The sequence below is a fragment of the Morus notabilis genome, unplaced genomic scaffold (genome assembly GCF_000414095.1).
Source record: "Morus notabilis unplaced genomic scaffold, ASM41409v2 Scaffold503, whole genome shotgun sequence".
NCBI classification, from domain to species: Eukaryota; Viridiplantae; Streptophyta; class Magnoliopsida; order Rosales; family Moraceae; genus Morus; species Morus notabilis.
Window position 1 is genome coordinate 233381 of NW_010366489.1, and position 19211 is coordinate 252591.

At 33.3% G+C, this 19211-nt stretch overlaps 3 protein-coding genes across 3 annotated transcripts; 1 reads left to right on the forward strand and 2 right to left on the reverse strand.

The window, feature by feature from the left end:
- The first annotated feature begins 1239 nt into the window (after positions 1–1239).
- Positions 1240–2969, forward strand: LOC21398771 (transcription factor MYB106). Its single transcript, XM_010110397.2, has 3 exons — positions 1240–1392; positions 1547–1676; positions 2012–2969. The coding sequence occupies exons 1-3, from the start codon at positions 1260–1262 to the stop codon at positions 2967–2969; spliced, it is 1221 nt and encodes a 406-aa protein (XP_010108699.1). The 5' UTR covers positions 1240–1259.
- Positions 2970–12512: 9543 nt separating this feature from the next.
- On the reverse strand, positions 12513–14208 carry LOC21398772. Its single transcript, XM_010110398.2, has one exon. The coding sequence runs from the start codon at positions 14109–14111 to the stop codon at positions 12666–12668; it is 1446 nt and encodes a 481-aa protein (XP_010108700.1). The 5' UTR covers positions 14112–14208; the 3' UTR covers positions 12513–12665.
- A 1395-nt stretch (positions 14209–15603) lies between these two features.
- Positions 15604–17384, reverse strand: LOC21398773. Its single transcript, XM_010110399.2, has 4 exons — positions 17205–17384; positions 16946–17068; positions 16223–16325; positions 15604–16133 (listed from the first exon to the last, which is right to left on the reverse strand). Exons 1-4 carry the CDS (start codon positions 17297–17299, stop codon positions 15909–15911), a joined length of 546 nt encoding a protein of 181 aa, XP_010108701.1. The 5' UTR covers positions 17300–17384; the 3' UTR covers positions 15604–15908.
- Between the last annotated feature and the right edge of the window lie 1827 nt (positions 17385–19211).

The window sequence follows — 19211 nt, forward strand, 5'->3', positions numbered from 1 at the left end:
TTGTTTTTAATCAGTAGAAGAAGAAAAATAAAAGTTGTAACTTTTTAGTAAGTATTTAGAATAAAGAGCTTAACGGGTCAAAGTGATTTTTAAATTTTTTAATAAACAATAAAAATGTTAAAATTAAGTTTATAATGTCTTAATTAAACTCTGGTACAAGCTTTAAAGTCTATTCATAAGTATTTTTTTAGAAGCCACAATTTTTGGCTTTGACTAGAAGCTCTTCTAAAAAGTCAAAACACTTCTGATAAATCATCCAAACACTTTCAGAAGCAGCTTTTGGACCCATGAAGCCAGGAAGCTCTTCAAAATAGGCACTGAAAGTAAATTTATATGAGAGAAAGTACTGTAATATAAAAAGTTGAATTTAAATTTTTGTGAGAGAAAATATTATAATAAAAGTATAATATGTGACTTGAATTGTAAAATGAACGGGACCTAAAAGAGCTAAAAGCCGAAAGTCATCCCAAGAGAATGAAGTCAAGACTAACATGATCTTGTAAATAATCTCCAAATTAATATGCCTAGTATAGTAGTATCAAAGAGAGTTATAAGAACTTCGATCAGTGTATCTTTAATTAAAATCTTCACAGTAATTCACATATCGCAAGCATAATAAATTAGGAAAGAAAATATTAACATTTGACGAATTACGAATTTGTATGTATGAGCCATAGTAATAGTATGCATAAAGCTTCACGACCTACTTTATGTGAGAAGGTTTTTACATACATTTTGTTTTCTGTTTTTTTGTTTTGTTTTTGTTTTTGTTTTTGTTTTTTTGTTTTCTTTTGTGCCGATAGAGAAATAAAGACAAGTAATATATCATGATATACGTATATGTATATGTATCTGTATATGTATATGTACCCGCGGTATTTGCACGTGCTTCGTAACACAAGCTGGACCACCATTATATTATTTCTTGCCCGTACTCAGATTTAGCTATAACAATGCTAGATACGAATAGCAAATCGAGGGTATATTGGTCATCAAAATTAAAGTTTTTATTTATTTATTTTTATGTTTTGTACTTATACCTCGATATAACTCATCCTCTTATTTGTTACTCTACCTCCTATATATATTGCACCGCTTCGTTTCATTTTCCCCAATCTCTTTCACACTTTTTTTCTTCCTAAATCTCCATTTACGTGTTCTCTAGTAACGCTCTCTCTCTCTCTCTCTCTCTCTCTCTCGGACAAAAGAAAACTTTAGCTTAATTCTTCTACTTGGGTTTTGGGATTTAGCTGAAAATTATGGGAAGGTCTCCTTGCTGTGAGAAAGTAGGTTTGAAAAAAGGTCCATGGACTCCTGAAGAAGACCAGAAGCTATTGGCTTATATTGAAGAACACGGTCATGGAAGCTGGCGAGCCTTGCCTGCAAAAGCTGGTAATAATTATTTCTTAATATAATTCACAACTTCTTCAGTATATACATGTATATATAGTATATATGTGTATTGGGTAATAATAGTAGTAGCTTAATTTGCTTTATTTTAAAGTTATTTTTGAGTGATGTTTTCTCTGTTTATGATCATGTCTAGGGCTTCAAAGATGTGGGAAAAGCTGCAGACTAAGGTGGACAAACTACCTTAGACCTGATATCAAAAGAGGAAAGTTTAGTTTGCAAGAAGAACAGACCATTATCCAACTCCATGCTCTTCTTGGTAACAGGTAAATATTAATTTCTAAATAAAATGAAAATAAGATGGTATTAAATAATATTATAAATACACTTCTGAAAGTTTCAGTAGAATCTAATTAATGAATATTATGATTTTCTCCATTAATTTCTCCCGCGCCACTGCTTTTCTCGTCTCTTATTCTCATCTAGCTAGTCCATTATATCCTTACAAAGAAAGTGATCGCACAATAGATCATATAATAACATCGTACGTATAAATAATATCACAAATCACAAAAGCCCTAGCTTGTTATTCTCAGGATCTTTTTTCCTTATTATTTAATGTGATAATAATGATTTTCTTTTGTATGATTATAATTTATAGGTGGTCTGCTATAGCAACTCACTTGCCAAAGAGAACGGACAATGAAATCAAGAACTACTGGAACACCCACCTGAAGAAGAGGCTGACCAAGATGGGGATTGATCCGGTGACTCACAAGCCGAAGACCAACGCCCTCGGCTCCGGCACCGGCAACCCCAAGGACGCCGCCAACTTGAGCCACATGGCTCAGTGGGAGAGCGCTCGGCTCGAAGCCGAAGCAAGACTTGTCAGGGAATCCAAGCTACTAGTCTCCAGCAACAACAACAACAACCCTCTAGTGTCTCACCAGCTCGGCTCAGCTTCGGCCCATCAGTTCCTCCCCAAAGCCGCCGCCGTGCCGCCGTGCCTCGACGTGCTCAAGGCCTGGCAAGGCGCGTGGTTGACCAAGCCCACTAACAACAACAACAACACTAACAACAATATTATGGCGTGTATGATGGCCATGGATGACCTAGAATCTCCGACATCCACGTTGAATTTCCCCGATCATAGCGGCAGCGCCACCGCCACCGTCACCACCAATTTTGCGGTTCAAGCCGCCGTCGGGTTCGGCGTGGACTCTCTCGATGATCATCACCATGACCAGAACAATACGATGTCGTTGCAAGACATTGCTTTTGGCTGTACGGACAATGCCAGTGCTTGGTTTGTGGAGGGTTTCAGGACGGGGAATAATATTGAGAACGTGACAACAACGACAATAACGTCAACCACCAGTACTAATAGTGTGCATGGACTTGCTAATATCATGGAAGGTTTTGCGGACGTGTTTGGGTACAACTCCGTCAACGATGACCAGCCGAACTCGTCTGCGGACGGCGGCGAAGAAGGCGGTAATAATGGCGGCAGCGACGGAAGCTGTGCCGGGGCCAGTGGAATATTTGAGGAGAACAAGAGCTACTGGAACAGCATACTGAATTTGGTTAACGCTTCGCCGACTGGGTCGCCTGTGTTTTGACATGATAGTTTGCAGTTTGTGTACTAGTTCAAGTTCTAGCGATATTCTAGTTACTATCTTAATTTAGATTAATGCTAATGATCAATATGGAAGAAAAGATGATACCTGATCTTAAGCAGGGATGATAATTCAACTTAACTAGTATACTAATAATAAGGAAAAAAGTTCTAGTTTTAATGACAATCTAAGTACTCGTTTTAAGATCGTATAATAACTCATCACGTGAACATCTTATCACTAGCATTAATTTCTCTATTTCATTTTTAACAGTTAATTTGAGTTTTTAATTCGATTTGAGACGTTATTCTATGTAAAAGCTTTTTATTATAGTAAAAAAGTTAAATATAATTGTTTTTTAAAGTTTTTTACTGTAGTAAAACTCGAATCGATAAAATAGATGAGATCTTATTTCTTTATTCCCCTCACGTCACCTTAAAAGCTCAGCTTGGAAATTTCTGTTTCCTGTTATATAATACCAAGTTAGTTTTACCATTAACTATGGCATGAGACTTAGTCCAGATCGAGCTAAACTGTCAAATGGAACGAACTATAACAATATTTAACACATGATATATATATATATATATATGTATATATATAGTATATGTTGTATGGTGACTTTTTTTAATTAAAAAATGGCAAACATGTGCAACTTGTACCATGCACGAGCACTTCATTATATTGTTGGACTGAACGAAACGGTCACGATGAATCTCAGTCAGTTGATCTTTAGTTTATATGATCTAGGATTTTGTGTTTATATATAAGTAGAAGAAACCTACTAATTATAACATGCGTGTTACATTCATATTTCGGATGATCATCTCAAAATCTAATAACTAATGTATTTTTCTTTATTAAAAAAAATAAAATGTTAGATCATATCAAAACCCAATAGATAACATGCACTTTTGAATGCTAAATCATCATACATAAAATTAAACAATTGTATTTAAAGATTTCAAATCATTTTGAAATAGAATAATAAGACTATATGATAACAGAAATTAATTATGACAGTTCGTGTTTCTAAAAGTTAGATCTAATTAAAATCATATTAAATTAATTAAAAAGCACTCAAAAACTTATGGAAGATTCCAATTAAAAAAGCCAACATATGGAAAATCCTAATGTAAAATTCTCAATGTACTATGACAAAAATTTCAGTCATGGATATGTCAAGAGAATAGTGTGCCAGTGTTACAGAATCTCGCGCGATCGAGTACTACTGCTGTCAAAAACCATGAGCAGAGAAGGAGATAGTCACTGTAGCGCAATGAACGCAGTACTCTCTATTTTTAGAAGACGTTTGGTTCATAAATTAGAATCATTTTCGATTTACGTGTATTTTTTATGAGAGAAAATACTGTAACGAATTATGAACTATGATTTAAATCGAGGTACGAATCCCCCAACCAAACAACACCTTAGATCGAGAGCAAACGCAATTCAGTAATCGCCGGTACTTCTTTACCCGTTACAATATTAATCATGTTCCCATCTGTAGGTGCAAAGCAACACAGAATTAAATTCATTACAGAGGAGCCAACGTCTTTTCGCAAACCAGGACATTGTCCTAGTTAGTCTAGATACATGCATATTAATCTTTCAAATAAACTATTTCTCTCACACTAATTTTTCATCTAATGCATCTAAATTTACGACCTAATGTCCGGATAATGGATACTAAATAGGAATTAAATAGTAGCGAAACCTATCAACATTCTCTGATCTGTGTAGAAAACGTTTTTGATAATACGGTTTACAAGTTTTGTAGATTAATCGAAGTGCGTGCGCTGACAAGCTGGTTTGAACACTCGTTAATTAACAAAACAAAACACGTTTTGTGAGTAGCGAGATTTTTTATCTCCATCAAAATGAATAGAAATACTCCTGTATAATACACATACACAAAAAGTAAACTGTTATCATTTTAACCTACGGTAAAAAAAAAAAAAAACTGATGCTACCAATTAATCAACGTTAATTTGGCAATACGTACGATGGGAATAATGTGAATTACCGTTGTCACAAGGACGTATATTGATAAGTAATTTTGTTAAATACCAAACGTTATTAATAAAAGATAAAGCTAGAGTAACGATGATCGGTACGTACAAAGTAAAAGGTTTTGTTGGCGATAACTTTATCCTAGCTAGCTGTGTAGTAGTAGTGGACGTCCGTTGAAGATGCATTAATGGACGAGGGTCAGAGCAGTAATGAATATTGACTGTCTCTTTCTAATTGTATTTAATGTGAGTCGTGACAGTCTGATTGGAAGAAATAGACCGATCTCCCCCTGAGGCAATCATAACTATAGGAAATGTTATAGGATGCAGGTGCTTTACGGATGTCACACTCTCGATTCTGCCTGCACTCTTATACATTTGTGTGCGTAAATATACATATGTATATATAATATTAGGCAAAGTATTTACATCGCCATTTATTATTAACCGGATTGAAACGGACAATTCAGCATAAATGGTATATATTTATATGTAAATATGTATAATAAAGTATAAATTTTGTATATTTACACATTGTACAATTTAACATATGTCTTGTACAATTTAGCATACGCCTCGTATAATTTAACATATAAAAGTTATACAATTGTAAATATGTATAAGTTATATGACAAGTTGTACAATTCATCATATATTTTGTATATTTACATACGATAGTTGTGTAATTTAACATAAATCTTGTATAATGTCTTCCGCCGAATCAGTCAGGTAAATATTGTCTGCCGGATGGAAGACATTTCCTATAATATTACTCGTAATAATATTATTTTATATTGCACATTTCACTGCTTGACATATGATGAACTCTATTAACATAATATATTATTACTTTAGTAAAAAATGAGATAGTACTAGATTTCATATATTAAACAATGAATGCAGAAAATAATAAAAAGAATGGTCACTGAACGAGCAACACTAGCATTTCTCTTCCTTTCACATACTGGTATTCCCCTTCATTTCACACGTTTGTTTTGATAATTCAGACTGGTTTTTAATCTATAGTTTAATTATATGTATGTAGATTCAAACCACCTCTTTAATTTTAATTTTGTGTCTCATAATATGACGTCATTTAATAGACTTAAATATAAAAATATAAATAAATTAATTAATTAGTATTTAAAATTTTTAATATAATATAATTTGTTAGACACCATTTTAAATATAACTATTATATGACCATATGTATAAATATAATAATTATGTAACACTGTGTAAAGATAGACGTGGAACCATCAATCTCCCTTCTTTAACTTCTTTTCGTATATGGCTGTGGATATATTGATCATTATTTAATTGCGAGGCATCTTATACATACATACATATGTCTTGTGAATTTATAAATAACCACTAACGGCTACATATTTATATATATATGACACACATATATATAATATTATATAACAACGTAATTATGTATATTTAGACGTAGACCTATATACACCAAAGAATACGTGCGAATAAAAAATAAAGCTAGCCTTGATCGATGATCGAAATCAATGCAGTTAGCTTTGTATATTTATATATTATAATCAAAACGGCATGGACTGCTTAAATGCTATAGCAGTATAGAAATAATGTTCGTATATCTTAACTCAACTAATGTGGTTGAATCCATTAATTGTTACACTAAAGTGACAAATATCCATGTTCTAAAACTTAATCTCGTTTGCAATTTTCTCAGTGCCAATGGTCCGAAAACGTGAAAAGCAATGACATGCCATTTTACCCATACAATATACATATACATATATATATATATATATATGTGTGTGTGTGTGTGTTCTGCGCCCTTCAAACCAATCATTAGTTTCAGGACACCTCATAAAAAAATAAGTAAATAATTGTTTAATTATTTGCGTAAATATGCATGTGATTACATGATATGTAAATGAATATATATATATATATGTATATATGTGTGTGTGTGTGTGTGTGTGTGTGTATAATTCAAGAACAATATATATGCTGTCTGATATGCTTGGCTTGTTTTTTAAACAAAAGTTATTAAAGAAAAATTAACTGAGAGATCTCATGAGATCAGCTTCAGCTGGAACGCCGTGGAATAATACATGATTGATATATGCTGGAGTTCTTAATGAAACTAAAGCAAATATCGTGGACCTGGTCCCTTAAAAAGAAAAAAAAAAAAAAAAGAAGAAACATCATGGGAAGTTATGATATATGGTGTATATTTTTTCTACGTTACTGTAATTATCACAAAGAGTGAGGGATTGAAACCATACATGATGTAATCCTATTGACCAATTTCTTGTAATTCTTCTATTCAATACTATCCTATCCTCCGCACCAAACAGACAGGTGAAGTGCAAATTCAATGATGTAAGTAAATATGATTGTCAAACAAAATTACTCATAGTATAGCCAACTTTATTATATAATCCTTCATCATAGATCAGAGATGTGTTTCAACTAATTATAAATTACCATTAATTTGGATGATTATTATCATGATACATGGTGCAATACATACCAATCCAAAACTGATTATATATATACACATGATCAATTAATACTGATTATAACATATTTATTTGTATCAATAGTCTTTAACCCGCACTTCGCGCGTCATTTATTTAAGATAACAATTATATTAATTGTTGTTTTTTTTTTTTTTAAAAAAAAAAGAGAAAGAAGAAAAAAAGGACATAAAAGGAATGAAGACAAAAGCGAGAAAAAGATCTAAAAAGACACAAAAAAATGTTTTTAACTTATTTTGTTGTGTTTTGTATTAGTTCTATTTCGTTTTATTTAATTTATTTTATTTTAGTGCATTTTTATTTATTTTTATTTTTATTCAAATTATTCATAGTATTTTTATTTTAGTAATATGGAAGAGATTTAGTACAAAAAGGTGTTAAGACAAATAAAATCGGACCACAAATTAGTTATAAATAAATATATAAATATAATAAGTAATAATAATAATAAATAAATAAAATAAAATTTTATTTCGGCCGTCGGATGAAGCTTATCAATGGTTTTGATGTGTGCGTGAACAGTACGCGCAGAAAAGGTGAGTGGAGCAGTAGGCCTGCATCAGGAGAGCCCCACTGTGATTCTCATCAGTCAATTAGAACGCAACACGTGGCGCTTTTGTCGGCCACTTTTGATCAACGTTTGATTCCCTGCATCGTGATTCACATGAGCTCATTTTTTTAACAAATACTATTTGGACATGTGATAAACTAAAATGATGAATCATTTATGCAACGATACGTGTATTCCACTAAAAATCACCGAATTAAAAATTGACACGTGGCGCAAAAGAAGACAAAATAACTTAACAAAAATTGTAAATAGTTCTTTTGTGTCTAGATGAATAGTAAGTGCATTCCCCTTTAATATATGGTTATAGATTATAGATATATAAATAGACAACCTCTATGGTGGAACTCTTAAAAAAAATCCACCGATGAAATCCCCACTTTTAATAGATGGTTTAATTTTTTAACGGTTAGATTTGTGTAAAGTTTGCATTAAAAAATTTATAATATGCCACACATAACTGCTCCTGCTCCTGTTATAAATCCGTCCGTTAAAAAATTAATCTAATAGTTAAAAGCATGAGTTCCACTGGAAGAGGTTTTTTTAGGGTCTCACGATAAAAGTTGCCATATAAATATATTGCTTTATACAATTTCCTTTTGGGGCTCTTTCGCTTGATTCAATGACTTAGCACAATATAGTGCATAATTAAATATCGTTTTTTAGTAAAATTCGGAAATTTATATACAAGAACTCAAATGAATTTGAACATTTTTTTTTATATAAAAAGAGGAGAATGTCACCACTTTTAAATGAGGTTAGGGTGATTTAAACTCTCAATTTATGACTAGAATGAAGACTTACAATTAATTAGACTGTTCTTACACATTTAATTTGAGCAATTTATAATGTAGCCAATCATAACTATTTGATAACAAGATTTGCGTACGTATATAATCCACCTTTTAGATTTCACGTTAAATAAAGGGAGAAAGAGAAAAATATGTCAAGACTTGAGATGAATTAAAATTAATAGATCAATAGTTTACACTTTACACAAGTTAATAAATAAGTCAAATTACTGTTTTCATTCATAACTTGTCTGGTTATGAACCATAACTTGACAAGTTATTGTCCATAACTTGTTTAACTATGAACCATAACTTGATAAGTTTGTCCATAACTTATCTGGTTATAAACCATAACTTAACAAGTTATGACCTATTAATTTCTATAACTAAAAGTTAACCTATATACTTTTTTAAACTTTTCATATTGACATATTTTATACTATTTCTCTTAAATAAATTAAGGTCTTGTCTCTAAAATGATTTACGTTTCACATTAAATAAATTAAGGTATTGTCTCTGAAAAGATTTACGATAATTTGGAATACACTTGAAAACTTATTTCTAAACACTTAACTACAGTTCGTTTTTTCTTACAAAAAAAAAAAAAAAAAAAAAAAAAAACTATTTCTCATAACTTGAGCATCAATCGATTCTCGATATATACGTTGATCAATATTGACGAAATGTGGACCAAATCGTATGTAATTTACCCGTTACTTCTCGGATTGCGTGTATGAATACATTTTATATAGTCCAAACACTTGAGTGCTCTATGCCTAGGGAAGAAAATGCCTAGAATTCCTCGCCCAGCTACTTATAAATACTATTATTTTATTTTATTTTATTTTCTCACTGGACTTTGTTATAAATACTGTCTTGTTGCGGGCTCGTTCACTTCGCTGATTCGAGTTTAAAATTCGAGTTGAGATGTGATTTTATGTGAGAACTTTTTACTGTAATAAAAAATTTAGATGTGATTGTTTGTAAGAGCTTTTTACTATAGAAAAACTCAAATTCTAAACTCGAATCAGCGAAGTGAACGGACCATAATCCTTCTTCTCTGCTGTTTCATTCAAGTCCTGGCTTGGAAGGGCATTTTCTAATTCTGGCTTGGAGGTAATTATATGCATTCTTCAGATCATGTTACTTAATTTTATCATTCTTGTTTTGCTTTGAGTTCAGAACACACATTATTCCACTCTTTACTTAATTTGTCTCCTTGCAAATTATTTATTTCTTATTTTTATTTTTTGTTTTCTTGCTTCAATTCATTGCAGATCCGCTCTTCTTAGTTTTTCCTCTTTAGATAGAACTGTGCACACTTTTGTATGGATGCTACTTGTTATCTAGCTTAGTTTGTCTCTGTGCAATAAATTTGTGAAGTGAAAAATTGGATAAAGTAATCATAGCAAACGGATGAACTTTTTTTTTCCCCTCAAATGAATTAATGCAGAGCTTTACGAAATTTGAAGAAGTACTTTTGAGATCTTTTTTTTCCCCACTCATTGTTGTAATTTGTAAGAAATGTCTGTTTTTTTTTTTTTTTTCAATCACTATTAATTTGTATTAAATTGTAGTAATCTGTAGTTTTTTTACTGCTATCTAAAAGACTCACTACATGGGCTAATCCCAATCAATTTTTAATGACTTATTAAGAGTACATGAGTTTGAATTTTTATCTTTTACTTTTAATTAATAAAGTCATTTGACTAAAAAAGATAAAAATAAAGAGTAAGAGTAAAAGTCAAAACTTTGTCTCATTTCCTCATTTTCAATTAGCTGAGTTTCTTTGATTGTTGTTGTTGTGTTGTTTTATTTGTTATAGTGAGTTCCGATCGACATGTTCTATCTAATATTTCGATGCATATTTAAATGAGTTTTGGCATACAATATATATATATATATATATATATATATTACTAAATAACTTTACACTAATATATGATTAATACTCAAAGAGAATTGAGGAATTAGGCATATAGCATAATACTATTAGTCATATTAAAATATAGCAAAAATTAAAAAGTTTTTAAAAATAACCAAAATTAAAATCATTATAATAATTACAAAATAATTTTTATCATAAAATGTGAAAGTCATTACATAATTCCTACTTAAATTTCTATTGCTTAAATATTTCAATCGAAAATAGTAAAAAATAGGCCAATATGAAAAGTTTAAGAAAGTATATAGGCTAACTTTTAGATATAGAAATTAATAGGCCATAACTTGTCAAGTTATGGTTCATAGCCCAGACAAGTTATGGACAAAAATGGATAATAACTTGTCAAATTATGGTTCATAACCAGACAAGTTATGGACAAAAATAGTAATTTAGTCTATTTATTAACTTATGTAAACTATTGGCCTATTAATTTTAATTCATCTCAAGTCTTGGCTTATTTTCCTATTTCTCCCTATTTCAATTTCAATCTTATAAACATTAAACTTTACAAGATTATTTAGGTGTAAAGTGTTATTATTTGGGCCCTTTTTGCCATTCATGCCTATAGCGGATCACACACGGCCCGCTTCATATATGAGAATTACATGTTCATACCTTGAGTTGAAATTTTACAAAATTTTCATAATATTATAAATATAACAAAATGATATAGTTATTATCTTAATGATTTTTGGGTCTCAACATTAGCTTATTAAATTTTACCTCTTTAGAATAAGTAATTTAACAGATTATTATTAATAATTTGACATATATCATCAGCGGGCATAATTTAACATATTAATGTCTAAAATTTGATAAATTATTATCTATAATTTAACAAATTATTATCAAAGAATAACTTATTACAATAAAACTCTAAAAAGATGTGTTTAAGGGTATACAATTTTCTCTTTGCTATATGTGTGAAGAGCCCATATATGACTCCACCACAACTGGGCCAACATTTATTTGTGGATCCAAGTCCAAACAGTAGTAGCCACTACTAAGCCAATATTTAATTTTGTTTTGTTTTGTTTTTTTGTTTTTTTGTTTTTTTGCTTGAATTAATCAGGAGCTTGATTTTGCTTCTTCAACCTTCCTAAAAATTATCTACGGTTCTGATTATATCTTGTTGATAGTTGCTCACTAATACATCCTAGGTAGATTTACCAAATTTTAGGCTATATACTGTCAAGTTATGTATATAGAAGTAAAGTCGGATTCAGAACTTGATCTTGACAATGAGGATAAGTCAGGGGCTGGCTACTACAACAACACTAACGTGTATGTCAGAGTTGCAAAGCCAGTTTAAATCAGAAAGGCTCCTTAGGATTAGTGTCAAATGTTAAATTGATTGAACAATGCGGTATGTGATGAGTACTTAGAGATAATCTTATTTTTACAGCTTTTAACCTTTAAACGTTCATATATTTCCGTGATTGGCACTTGGATCTCCCGGGCGTGTCCCGGTGGTGCCCCGGGTGGTCCTCGGGGGTGTCCAGGGGGTGTCCCGGTGGTGCCTCGGGGGCTTCCCAGGGGACTCTCAGAGACGTCTCGGGGGGGCCCCAGGCACGTCCCGTGGCGGCGCCAGGGGCGTCCCGGGGGGGCACAGGGGTGCCCCCGAAGGGGCCCTAGAGAGGCCCTGGAGGAGCCCCTTACCCTGAAGGGCCCCAGACGTCTCCCGGGTGTGTCCTGTGGGTTTCGTTAATTACACTGCACTTCATTGACTAGTCCATACAAACAAAACAAACACCCATTTCATCCTATTCTTGACCAACAAAACAATAATAATAATGATTGAAATTTTCCCATCTTAAAATCACAATAATAACAAACACATTACATGTATAACAAAACCTTACATGTGAAATCCTGTCCATCTTGTAAACCTCCCAAAATCACTCCCATGAGAAGCCGCCATTCCAATCCCTGTTCTTCCCTCATTCCCAACACCTCTATAATACAATCTCCACTCATCTTCTTCTCCATCCATTTGAACCAAACAAGGTGATCCTACCCCTCTATTGTCCCACCCATTTTGGGCCTCTGAAGCCTTCAAAACAGGCCCATCTCTAAACTTGGTCCAATTCTTAAGCCCATCTTGGGACATTGCCAAACCAATACTTCTCTCTCCATTACAAGAAACCCCTTCATATGCCATCAAGTACTTGCCATCTTTCCTATTTCTCACCACATTGGCATTAAGCGCTCCAAACTCATCAAAGGCACCACTAGTGTTTTTCTCACCACCAATGATCTTCCCCAACTTCACCCACCTAATCCCATCTCTTGACCTAGCCATTCCAATGCAAAACTCCCCATTCCCAACATCAAATGAGTGGTAGTACATCCTTAAATCCCCATTCCCATGGAAAACAACTTGTGGTGAGGCAATGAACAAGGAATCCCATTCCTTTTCTGCCCCAACATCAAATAGAGCTCCACTATGATGCTCACCTTCAATTCTAGCCCAATACCTCCCATCTTGGCTAATTGCTAAACCAGGTAAAGACTTGTGAATTTTACCACTTGAAGTTGAACCACCCTCAAAATCTCCAAAAAACCTTTCTGGGTTTTCAAGACTGAATTTAAAAGACTCATCAGAAATATCAATATCAATCTCCTCAGAACTGAACCCAGTGTAGTACATCCAATAAACTGCACTAGAAACTCTGACCTTTGAGCTTGACATTATCACAACCTTAGAAGGTCTAATGCTTAGAGTGTCAAAAGCCCACCAATCTTTGCCACAACTCATCACAAAACCCACATCCCTGCTGGCCTGGACCGGTCCCACACCTCGCTCCCAGTGGACCCCATTGCTTGAAACCGCTAATCCGACCGAATCCAAACATGGGTTTTCTGAGTCGTTTTTTGATCTTGATGATCTGCCGTGGTACCACATGTACCATCTCTCTTCTTCATCGCTTAGAAACCTTTTCACAACCGGAGACCCAATTTCCGCGCTGTCCCATGAGTTCTCAATTCCCAAATCAAACACCAACCCACCAGAGGAAGACGCGGAAGATGGCGAGAGAGAGGAAAGTTGGTCGCTTGAATTGGGTTTTGGCGATTTGGGTTGTTCTGAATTTAGGCCAATGTCAAAGGTGGGATCTTGGTTTCCGACATTGTCAGTGTTTGTGTCGGGTTTTGTGGAGCAGCAGGAGAGAGAGAGAGAATTGTTTCTGGGTTTGGTAATGGATTTGGAGATGTTGACAAATGTGAGGAGTTTTGTTGGGTTGGTTAGTTTTTTGGTGGTTGAAAGGAAGTTGATGGCTGAAGTTGCTGTGGAAGCTGCTTCCATGGCTGTTGTGGAGGAAAAGAAAGCAAAGGAAATTGGTGTGTGATTTGGTTTGCAGATAAAAATGGTGTGCCACTTTTGCAAGTTGTTTTGTTTGTAGGGATTTTGAATGGGTCAAGAAAGGGGGAAAAATGTGGGGACTAAAATTGGAAGTGTGTGAGATTTTGGAGCTGAGGTGGCTGGATGCTGTTCCACACAACCTCAATTGGCAACATTCTATTCATCAACCATTTTTATCTATTTATATTTATATTTCTATTAAAAAGACTAATTTTATTTATCTATCTATACTATCTATATAGATAGGGTGTGTTAAGGGTGTTTGTTCCTTGGGTCAAGATCAAGAAAGAGTGATAGAGCAAGTTTTTTTCTTTTTCTTTTTTTTTTTGCTAGCCTGTTTGGTTGGAGGATTCATTTTCTGATTCGAATCATAATTCATGATTTGTTACAATATTTTTTTCACAAAAAATACACGTAAATCGAAAATAATTCTAATCTATGAACCAAACAGACACAACTGACCGAATTATAAAAAGTTGTGAGCTGGCATGCATATACAAAAGAGTGTTCTTTGGTGGGCTATGTTTGATTATATACCGGAATCATGTTCATTTACTAATAAATTAACAATTTCTCGGTAGAAATTTACAGTGAAATAGAAAGGGGAAAAGGGGAGGAGGGGAAAAGGGAAAAAAAGGAATTCCTTGCACAATGAGGAAGGTATATATTTTTCGAGGGCCCTTTATTCTAATTTAGAGCAAACGGGCCAGCCCATGGCCCAATACTTGGCTCGGCATGGCCTGCAAAAAGACATGGACCAGGCCGGCAAGCACCCAAGCCGGGCTGAGCCTAGGTCTTCTGCCCACAAGTCAACGGAGGAATGTACTCTTTTTTTTGCTGGTTAGCTGACAATTTGAGTAGCCAACATGATTTAAAATTTACATAAAATTAAAGAGTTTGAGTTTACTATAAATGAATTTGGATCATAATCGAATTGACACAATTAACACGATTAATAAATAAATTAGGTTAGAATTGACCTCCTGACACGAATTGACACGATTAACTATATGTGTTATCTGTAATCTAATTATATGTGATATAACATGAAAATTTATATGACATATTAGATTCAAATAATGTGAATTTTAATATTTGTAGGTCAAATTCATTTATTTTTTTTTTTAAAAAAAAGATAAATTGACCAATAGACATGTTAAACGCGTCTTAATTGTATTAAATAAACCATTATTATATTATTTATTTATTTAATATATTAATTTAAACGGGTTATACAAGTTGACACAATTAATAAATAAATCGTGTTTGAGTTCACATTTTTAACACGTTTAATAAACAATTCGTGTTTGCCGCCCTTACTTTGATATGGTGTGGGAACAAAACATCAAACTTTTCACCCCAGAGAAAAAACTGATAACAAAAACCACAAACATAAGAAAGCGCATGATAACATTTGAATTGGCTACTTTCTGCAAAAGCTTGCAATGAAATTTGACTAATCTCTGAAGCCAATCGACAAATATAACAAGAGTCCCGAACCATCAAATTATCATAACTTAAACCTCAAAAGATCTACTTGCAGAACCAATCGTTAACATAACACATAGCATTCTATAAAGGTGCATTGTGACCAAAAAAAAAAAAAAAAAAAAGTAGTTTCTTTTTGCGCAAAAAACTTGCAGTATGTTTTGAATTAAACCTCAAAAGGCAAATAACCTTAAGAGCATAAAATTATTAGAACTTCAGTCTAACCAAAACTTGTTGACTATCAAAACAGGCCTACCAGCCAAGAGCTCTGAATCTCTCCTCTTTCATCTGCCTTATTATGTCTCTACTCCGGGGGTTGAAGAATCTCTCATGGACATACTTTCTCTCCTCAGCTTGTATCTCTTTGATAGCACTAGGGTACGGGTTAGGAGGAGGCTTCTTCCCTAGAATACGCGAAATTCTCTTCAGCCGAGAATATGCCTTCTTCTTCGCCTTCTTCTCTGCCTGGTATTCCATCTATCACCACCAAAGAATCAGTAAGCAACAGAGTTCATTCTATAGACAAAGTCGACAAAAAATAAAAAAATACAAATTCGGATACATACATCTGCTACCGCAATTGCATCATCCTCGCCAACTCCTTGCTCCTTCAACTCCAGCACCCGCTGACCAAATACCCGGCCTGGCGGAGGATCAAAACTGCGAAACCTGTTCAAACACAAAACCCAGTAAATGCTGATATATTGTACGCATTGCCTTCCAAAATGTCTTTCGTCGTATTCTAAAATAGACGATTAACTAAATATTGGTTCGGGTAAATTAAGCTAGTCCTTACATTCATTAAAAATGAAAAGTAAAATGGTTATGAGCAAAACTCGTCTCAGATTTATTTATTTTTGTCCTAACAAGCTATATTTTGGTTTCCTTGAGTGTATGACACTGTTTTTCCATGACGTGCATTATTTTCCAATGATCACAAATGAACTTCTAATCAGTTTTATCGATATCTTTGCCGCAATATACGAGCGAAATTGAGCAATTCTATGCATTCACAATTAAATACGAGAAATTGATTTACTGGAAAGAAAAAGCAATTGAAACTCCAAAATTTTAAGACTTCAAACGACTTTATCAAATCTTCATCCTACACGGATACCGTTGAACAAAAATTGGTCCAGAGAAATTAATTTCTAATAATGAGTAAAAGCAAAAACATAGTTTTGCTATGCAGAAACTTTATCATTATAAAAAAAGAAAAAAAAAAAAAAAAAAACACACACACACACACACACACACAGAATGGTTTGCGGAAAAATGGAAGAAATTACCTGTAGGCTTCTTCGTATCTGGCATCAGGATGGCTATGGTTGAACTTTTTGACATAAACATCCTCTGGGAGAGTGATCGTCTTTACTTTTCCGTCGCTGCGAGGGAAAATCGGAGGCGGTGCGCTGAGAAATGGAAAATCACGTACAGAGAAATCAGTGAAGAATATGAATAATTGAATTGTAAGAAGTTGATTGCATTAACACGAGAAAGAGTGCGATTTGAGAAAGGGTAAGAGAGAAGAGAGAGAAAGAACCCAACTGTTCCATGGCTTTGAGCCAACGAGGCTCCGGGATGGCCAAGCCCTTCACGAGCTTTCTGGTTTTCGTGAGCAGATCTCCCTTCATGAACGACATCTTCGCTTACCGGCTTTCGGATTTTCCTTTCCGTTCTTCCTCTTTCTTCCGGTTTCCCGACTGCCAAACAACACAAGAAGGCGATGCTCTGGAAGAAAGGAAGATGGCTGCAACGACGTCGCTTTGCTTCAATTGGTTTAGGGCTTTTGCTTGAAATGGGTCTGAGCCCAATGAATGAGGGCCTATAAGTTCGGCCGGGCTTGGGTTAGTAGTCTATGTTTTGCTGGCGCCCTCATTTACAATTAAACAGTTTGGTTATTCTGATTCGCTGTCACTTCTGCCTTTATAGACTATAAGGAAGATTAATGAAATAAATATAGAAAGTAGTTCCGAGTTTAGTTTCCTCTTATTTGGGCCTATAAGTTCGGCTGCCTCTGCCTAAGACAGTAAATCATTGTTAAAATGGAGATGGATGTCGTTTTTGGATAAGAAACTGGAAAATTTTACTTCAATGAAAAAAAAATACATTAACAATCGAATAGACGAGGAATCCACCAGATTCAAGCTAAGAAGCAACAACAACGAAACAAGAAAAGCAGAAATTACGGTATCGTTCATTTAACCAATTCGAGTTTTTAATTTTAATTTTATTACAGTTAAAAACTCTAATAAAAAATTATATTTAACTTTTTTTATTATAGTAAAAAATTCTCATATAAAATTACAAACAAAGCCTACATGTACAACAAAATCTGGAAACAGAAAATCATTAACCATACAGGACCAAAAACAAAACTAATCAACACCCCCTTAAACCAATAGGCCTTTTCAACCTATCATAATCATTGAATCAAATCATAGGCTCGCAGGTTTATAGTTGGTCTATCTTAATCTCTATGTCCACGGGATTAGAAACCTTAATTACGTGTAAATCTGATCAAATAACCAGAAATCAAATTTAGAGTCGTTTAGTTCGCTGATTCGAGTTGAGACGTGATTTTATGCGATAACTTTTTACTATAGTAAAAAAATTAGATGCGGCTGTTTATGAGAACTTTTTACTTTAACAAAACTCGAATTCTAAATTCAAATTAGTGAAATGAACGGGACCTAAACATATAAAAACAGAATCAATCAACATTTAACATGACCAGTTTCCAAAAAGCAAACAAATGCACTCCATGACCAAGCCATATTGCAATATAAGCAAAAAAAAAAAAAAAAAAAAAAAAAAACAATCAAAAAAAACCATGCTTCAATGGCAACAAATTCAACGATTAAGTAAGATCAATAAAGCCAAACAGAAGAACTCAAAAATCCTAAATAATTATGAACCCAAAACCCTAATTTTCCCCAAATTTCACCCACTGACCTCAAATTCCCCCAAATCTAGCCCTAAATAAGAAGAATAACTAGAATGCTGAAAGAGAGAGTTACCCATCGGAGCTTCAGCCGTTTCAAATTTTTTTTTTGTAAACCAAGATCTACACTTATATTATTAATATAACAAATTAAATTACTCATTAGCTCATAAAACATACCTTTTAGATGATGAATCCTCCTTTTCTTCATACGGACGGCCACTAAAAAACCTTATGCTTAGTTTGGTAGTACTGTAGATTTTGAAAAAATTACTTTTAGTTGTATTGAAGGAAAAAACAGCTGTTACAAAAGGCAGTTAAGTGTTTGGTAAACTATAATTATAGTAGCTATGCTGATTCCAAAATCAGTGTAATAGCGTTTGATAAATTATGGAGTTGTTTTGCTGTAGATAATTAAAAAGTACGACTATATTATATTATACTATAATATAATATATATAATTACAATATAATATATATGTATTATTATATTTAATATAATATAAAAAACTATCATTATATAATATACTATATAATTATGGTATAGAATATAATAATATTATTTTAAATAATAACTGAAGTAATTACAAATAATGATTATATTATATTAT

What these genes read in the sequence shown, in the direction of transcription:
- LOC21398771 (XM_010110397.2), top strand. Translation starts at nt 1,260, where the DNA reads ATGGGAAGGTCTCCTTGCTGTGAGAAAGTAGGTTTGAAAAAAGGTCCA. An exon ending in AGCCTTGCCTGCAAAAGCTG is followed by an intron (nt 1,393 to 1,546) that starts GTAATAATTATT and finishes GATCATGTCTAG; the next exon opens with GGCTTCAAAGATGTGGGAAA. An exon ending in CATGCTCTTCTTGGTAACAG is followed by an intron (nt 1,677 to 2,011) that starts GTAAATATTAAT and finishes TATAATTTATAG; the next exon opens with GTGGTCTGCTATAGCAACTC.
- LOC21398772 (XM_010110398.2), bottom strand. Translation starts at nt 14,111, where the DNA reads ATGGAAGCAGCTTCCACAGCAACTTCAGCCATCAACTTCCTTTCAACC.
- LOC21398773 (XM_010110399.2), bottom strand. Translation starts at nt 17,299, where the DNA reads ATGTCGTTCATGAAGGGAGATCTGCTCACGAAAACCAGAAAGCTCGTG. An exon ending in TGGCTCAAAGCCATGGAACA is followed by an intron (nt 17,069 to 17,204) that starts GTTGGGTTCTTT and finishes TCCATTTCTCAG; the next exon opens with CGCACCGCCTCCGATTTTCC. An exon ending in ATGCAATTGCGGTAGCAGAT is followed by an intron (nt 16,134 to 16,222) that starts GTATGTATCCGA and finishes TGGTGGTGATAG; the next exon opens with ATGGAATACCAGGCAGAGAA.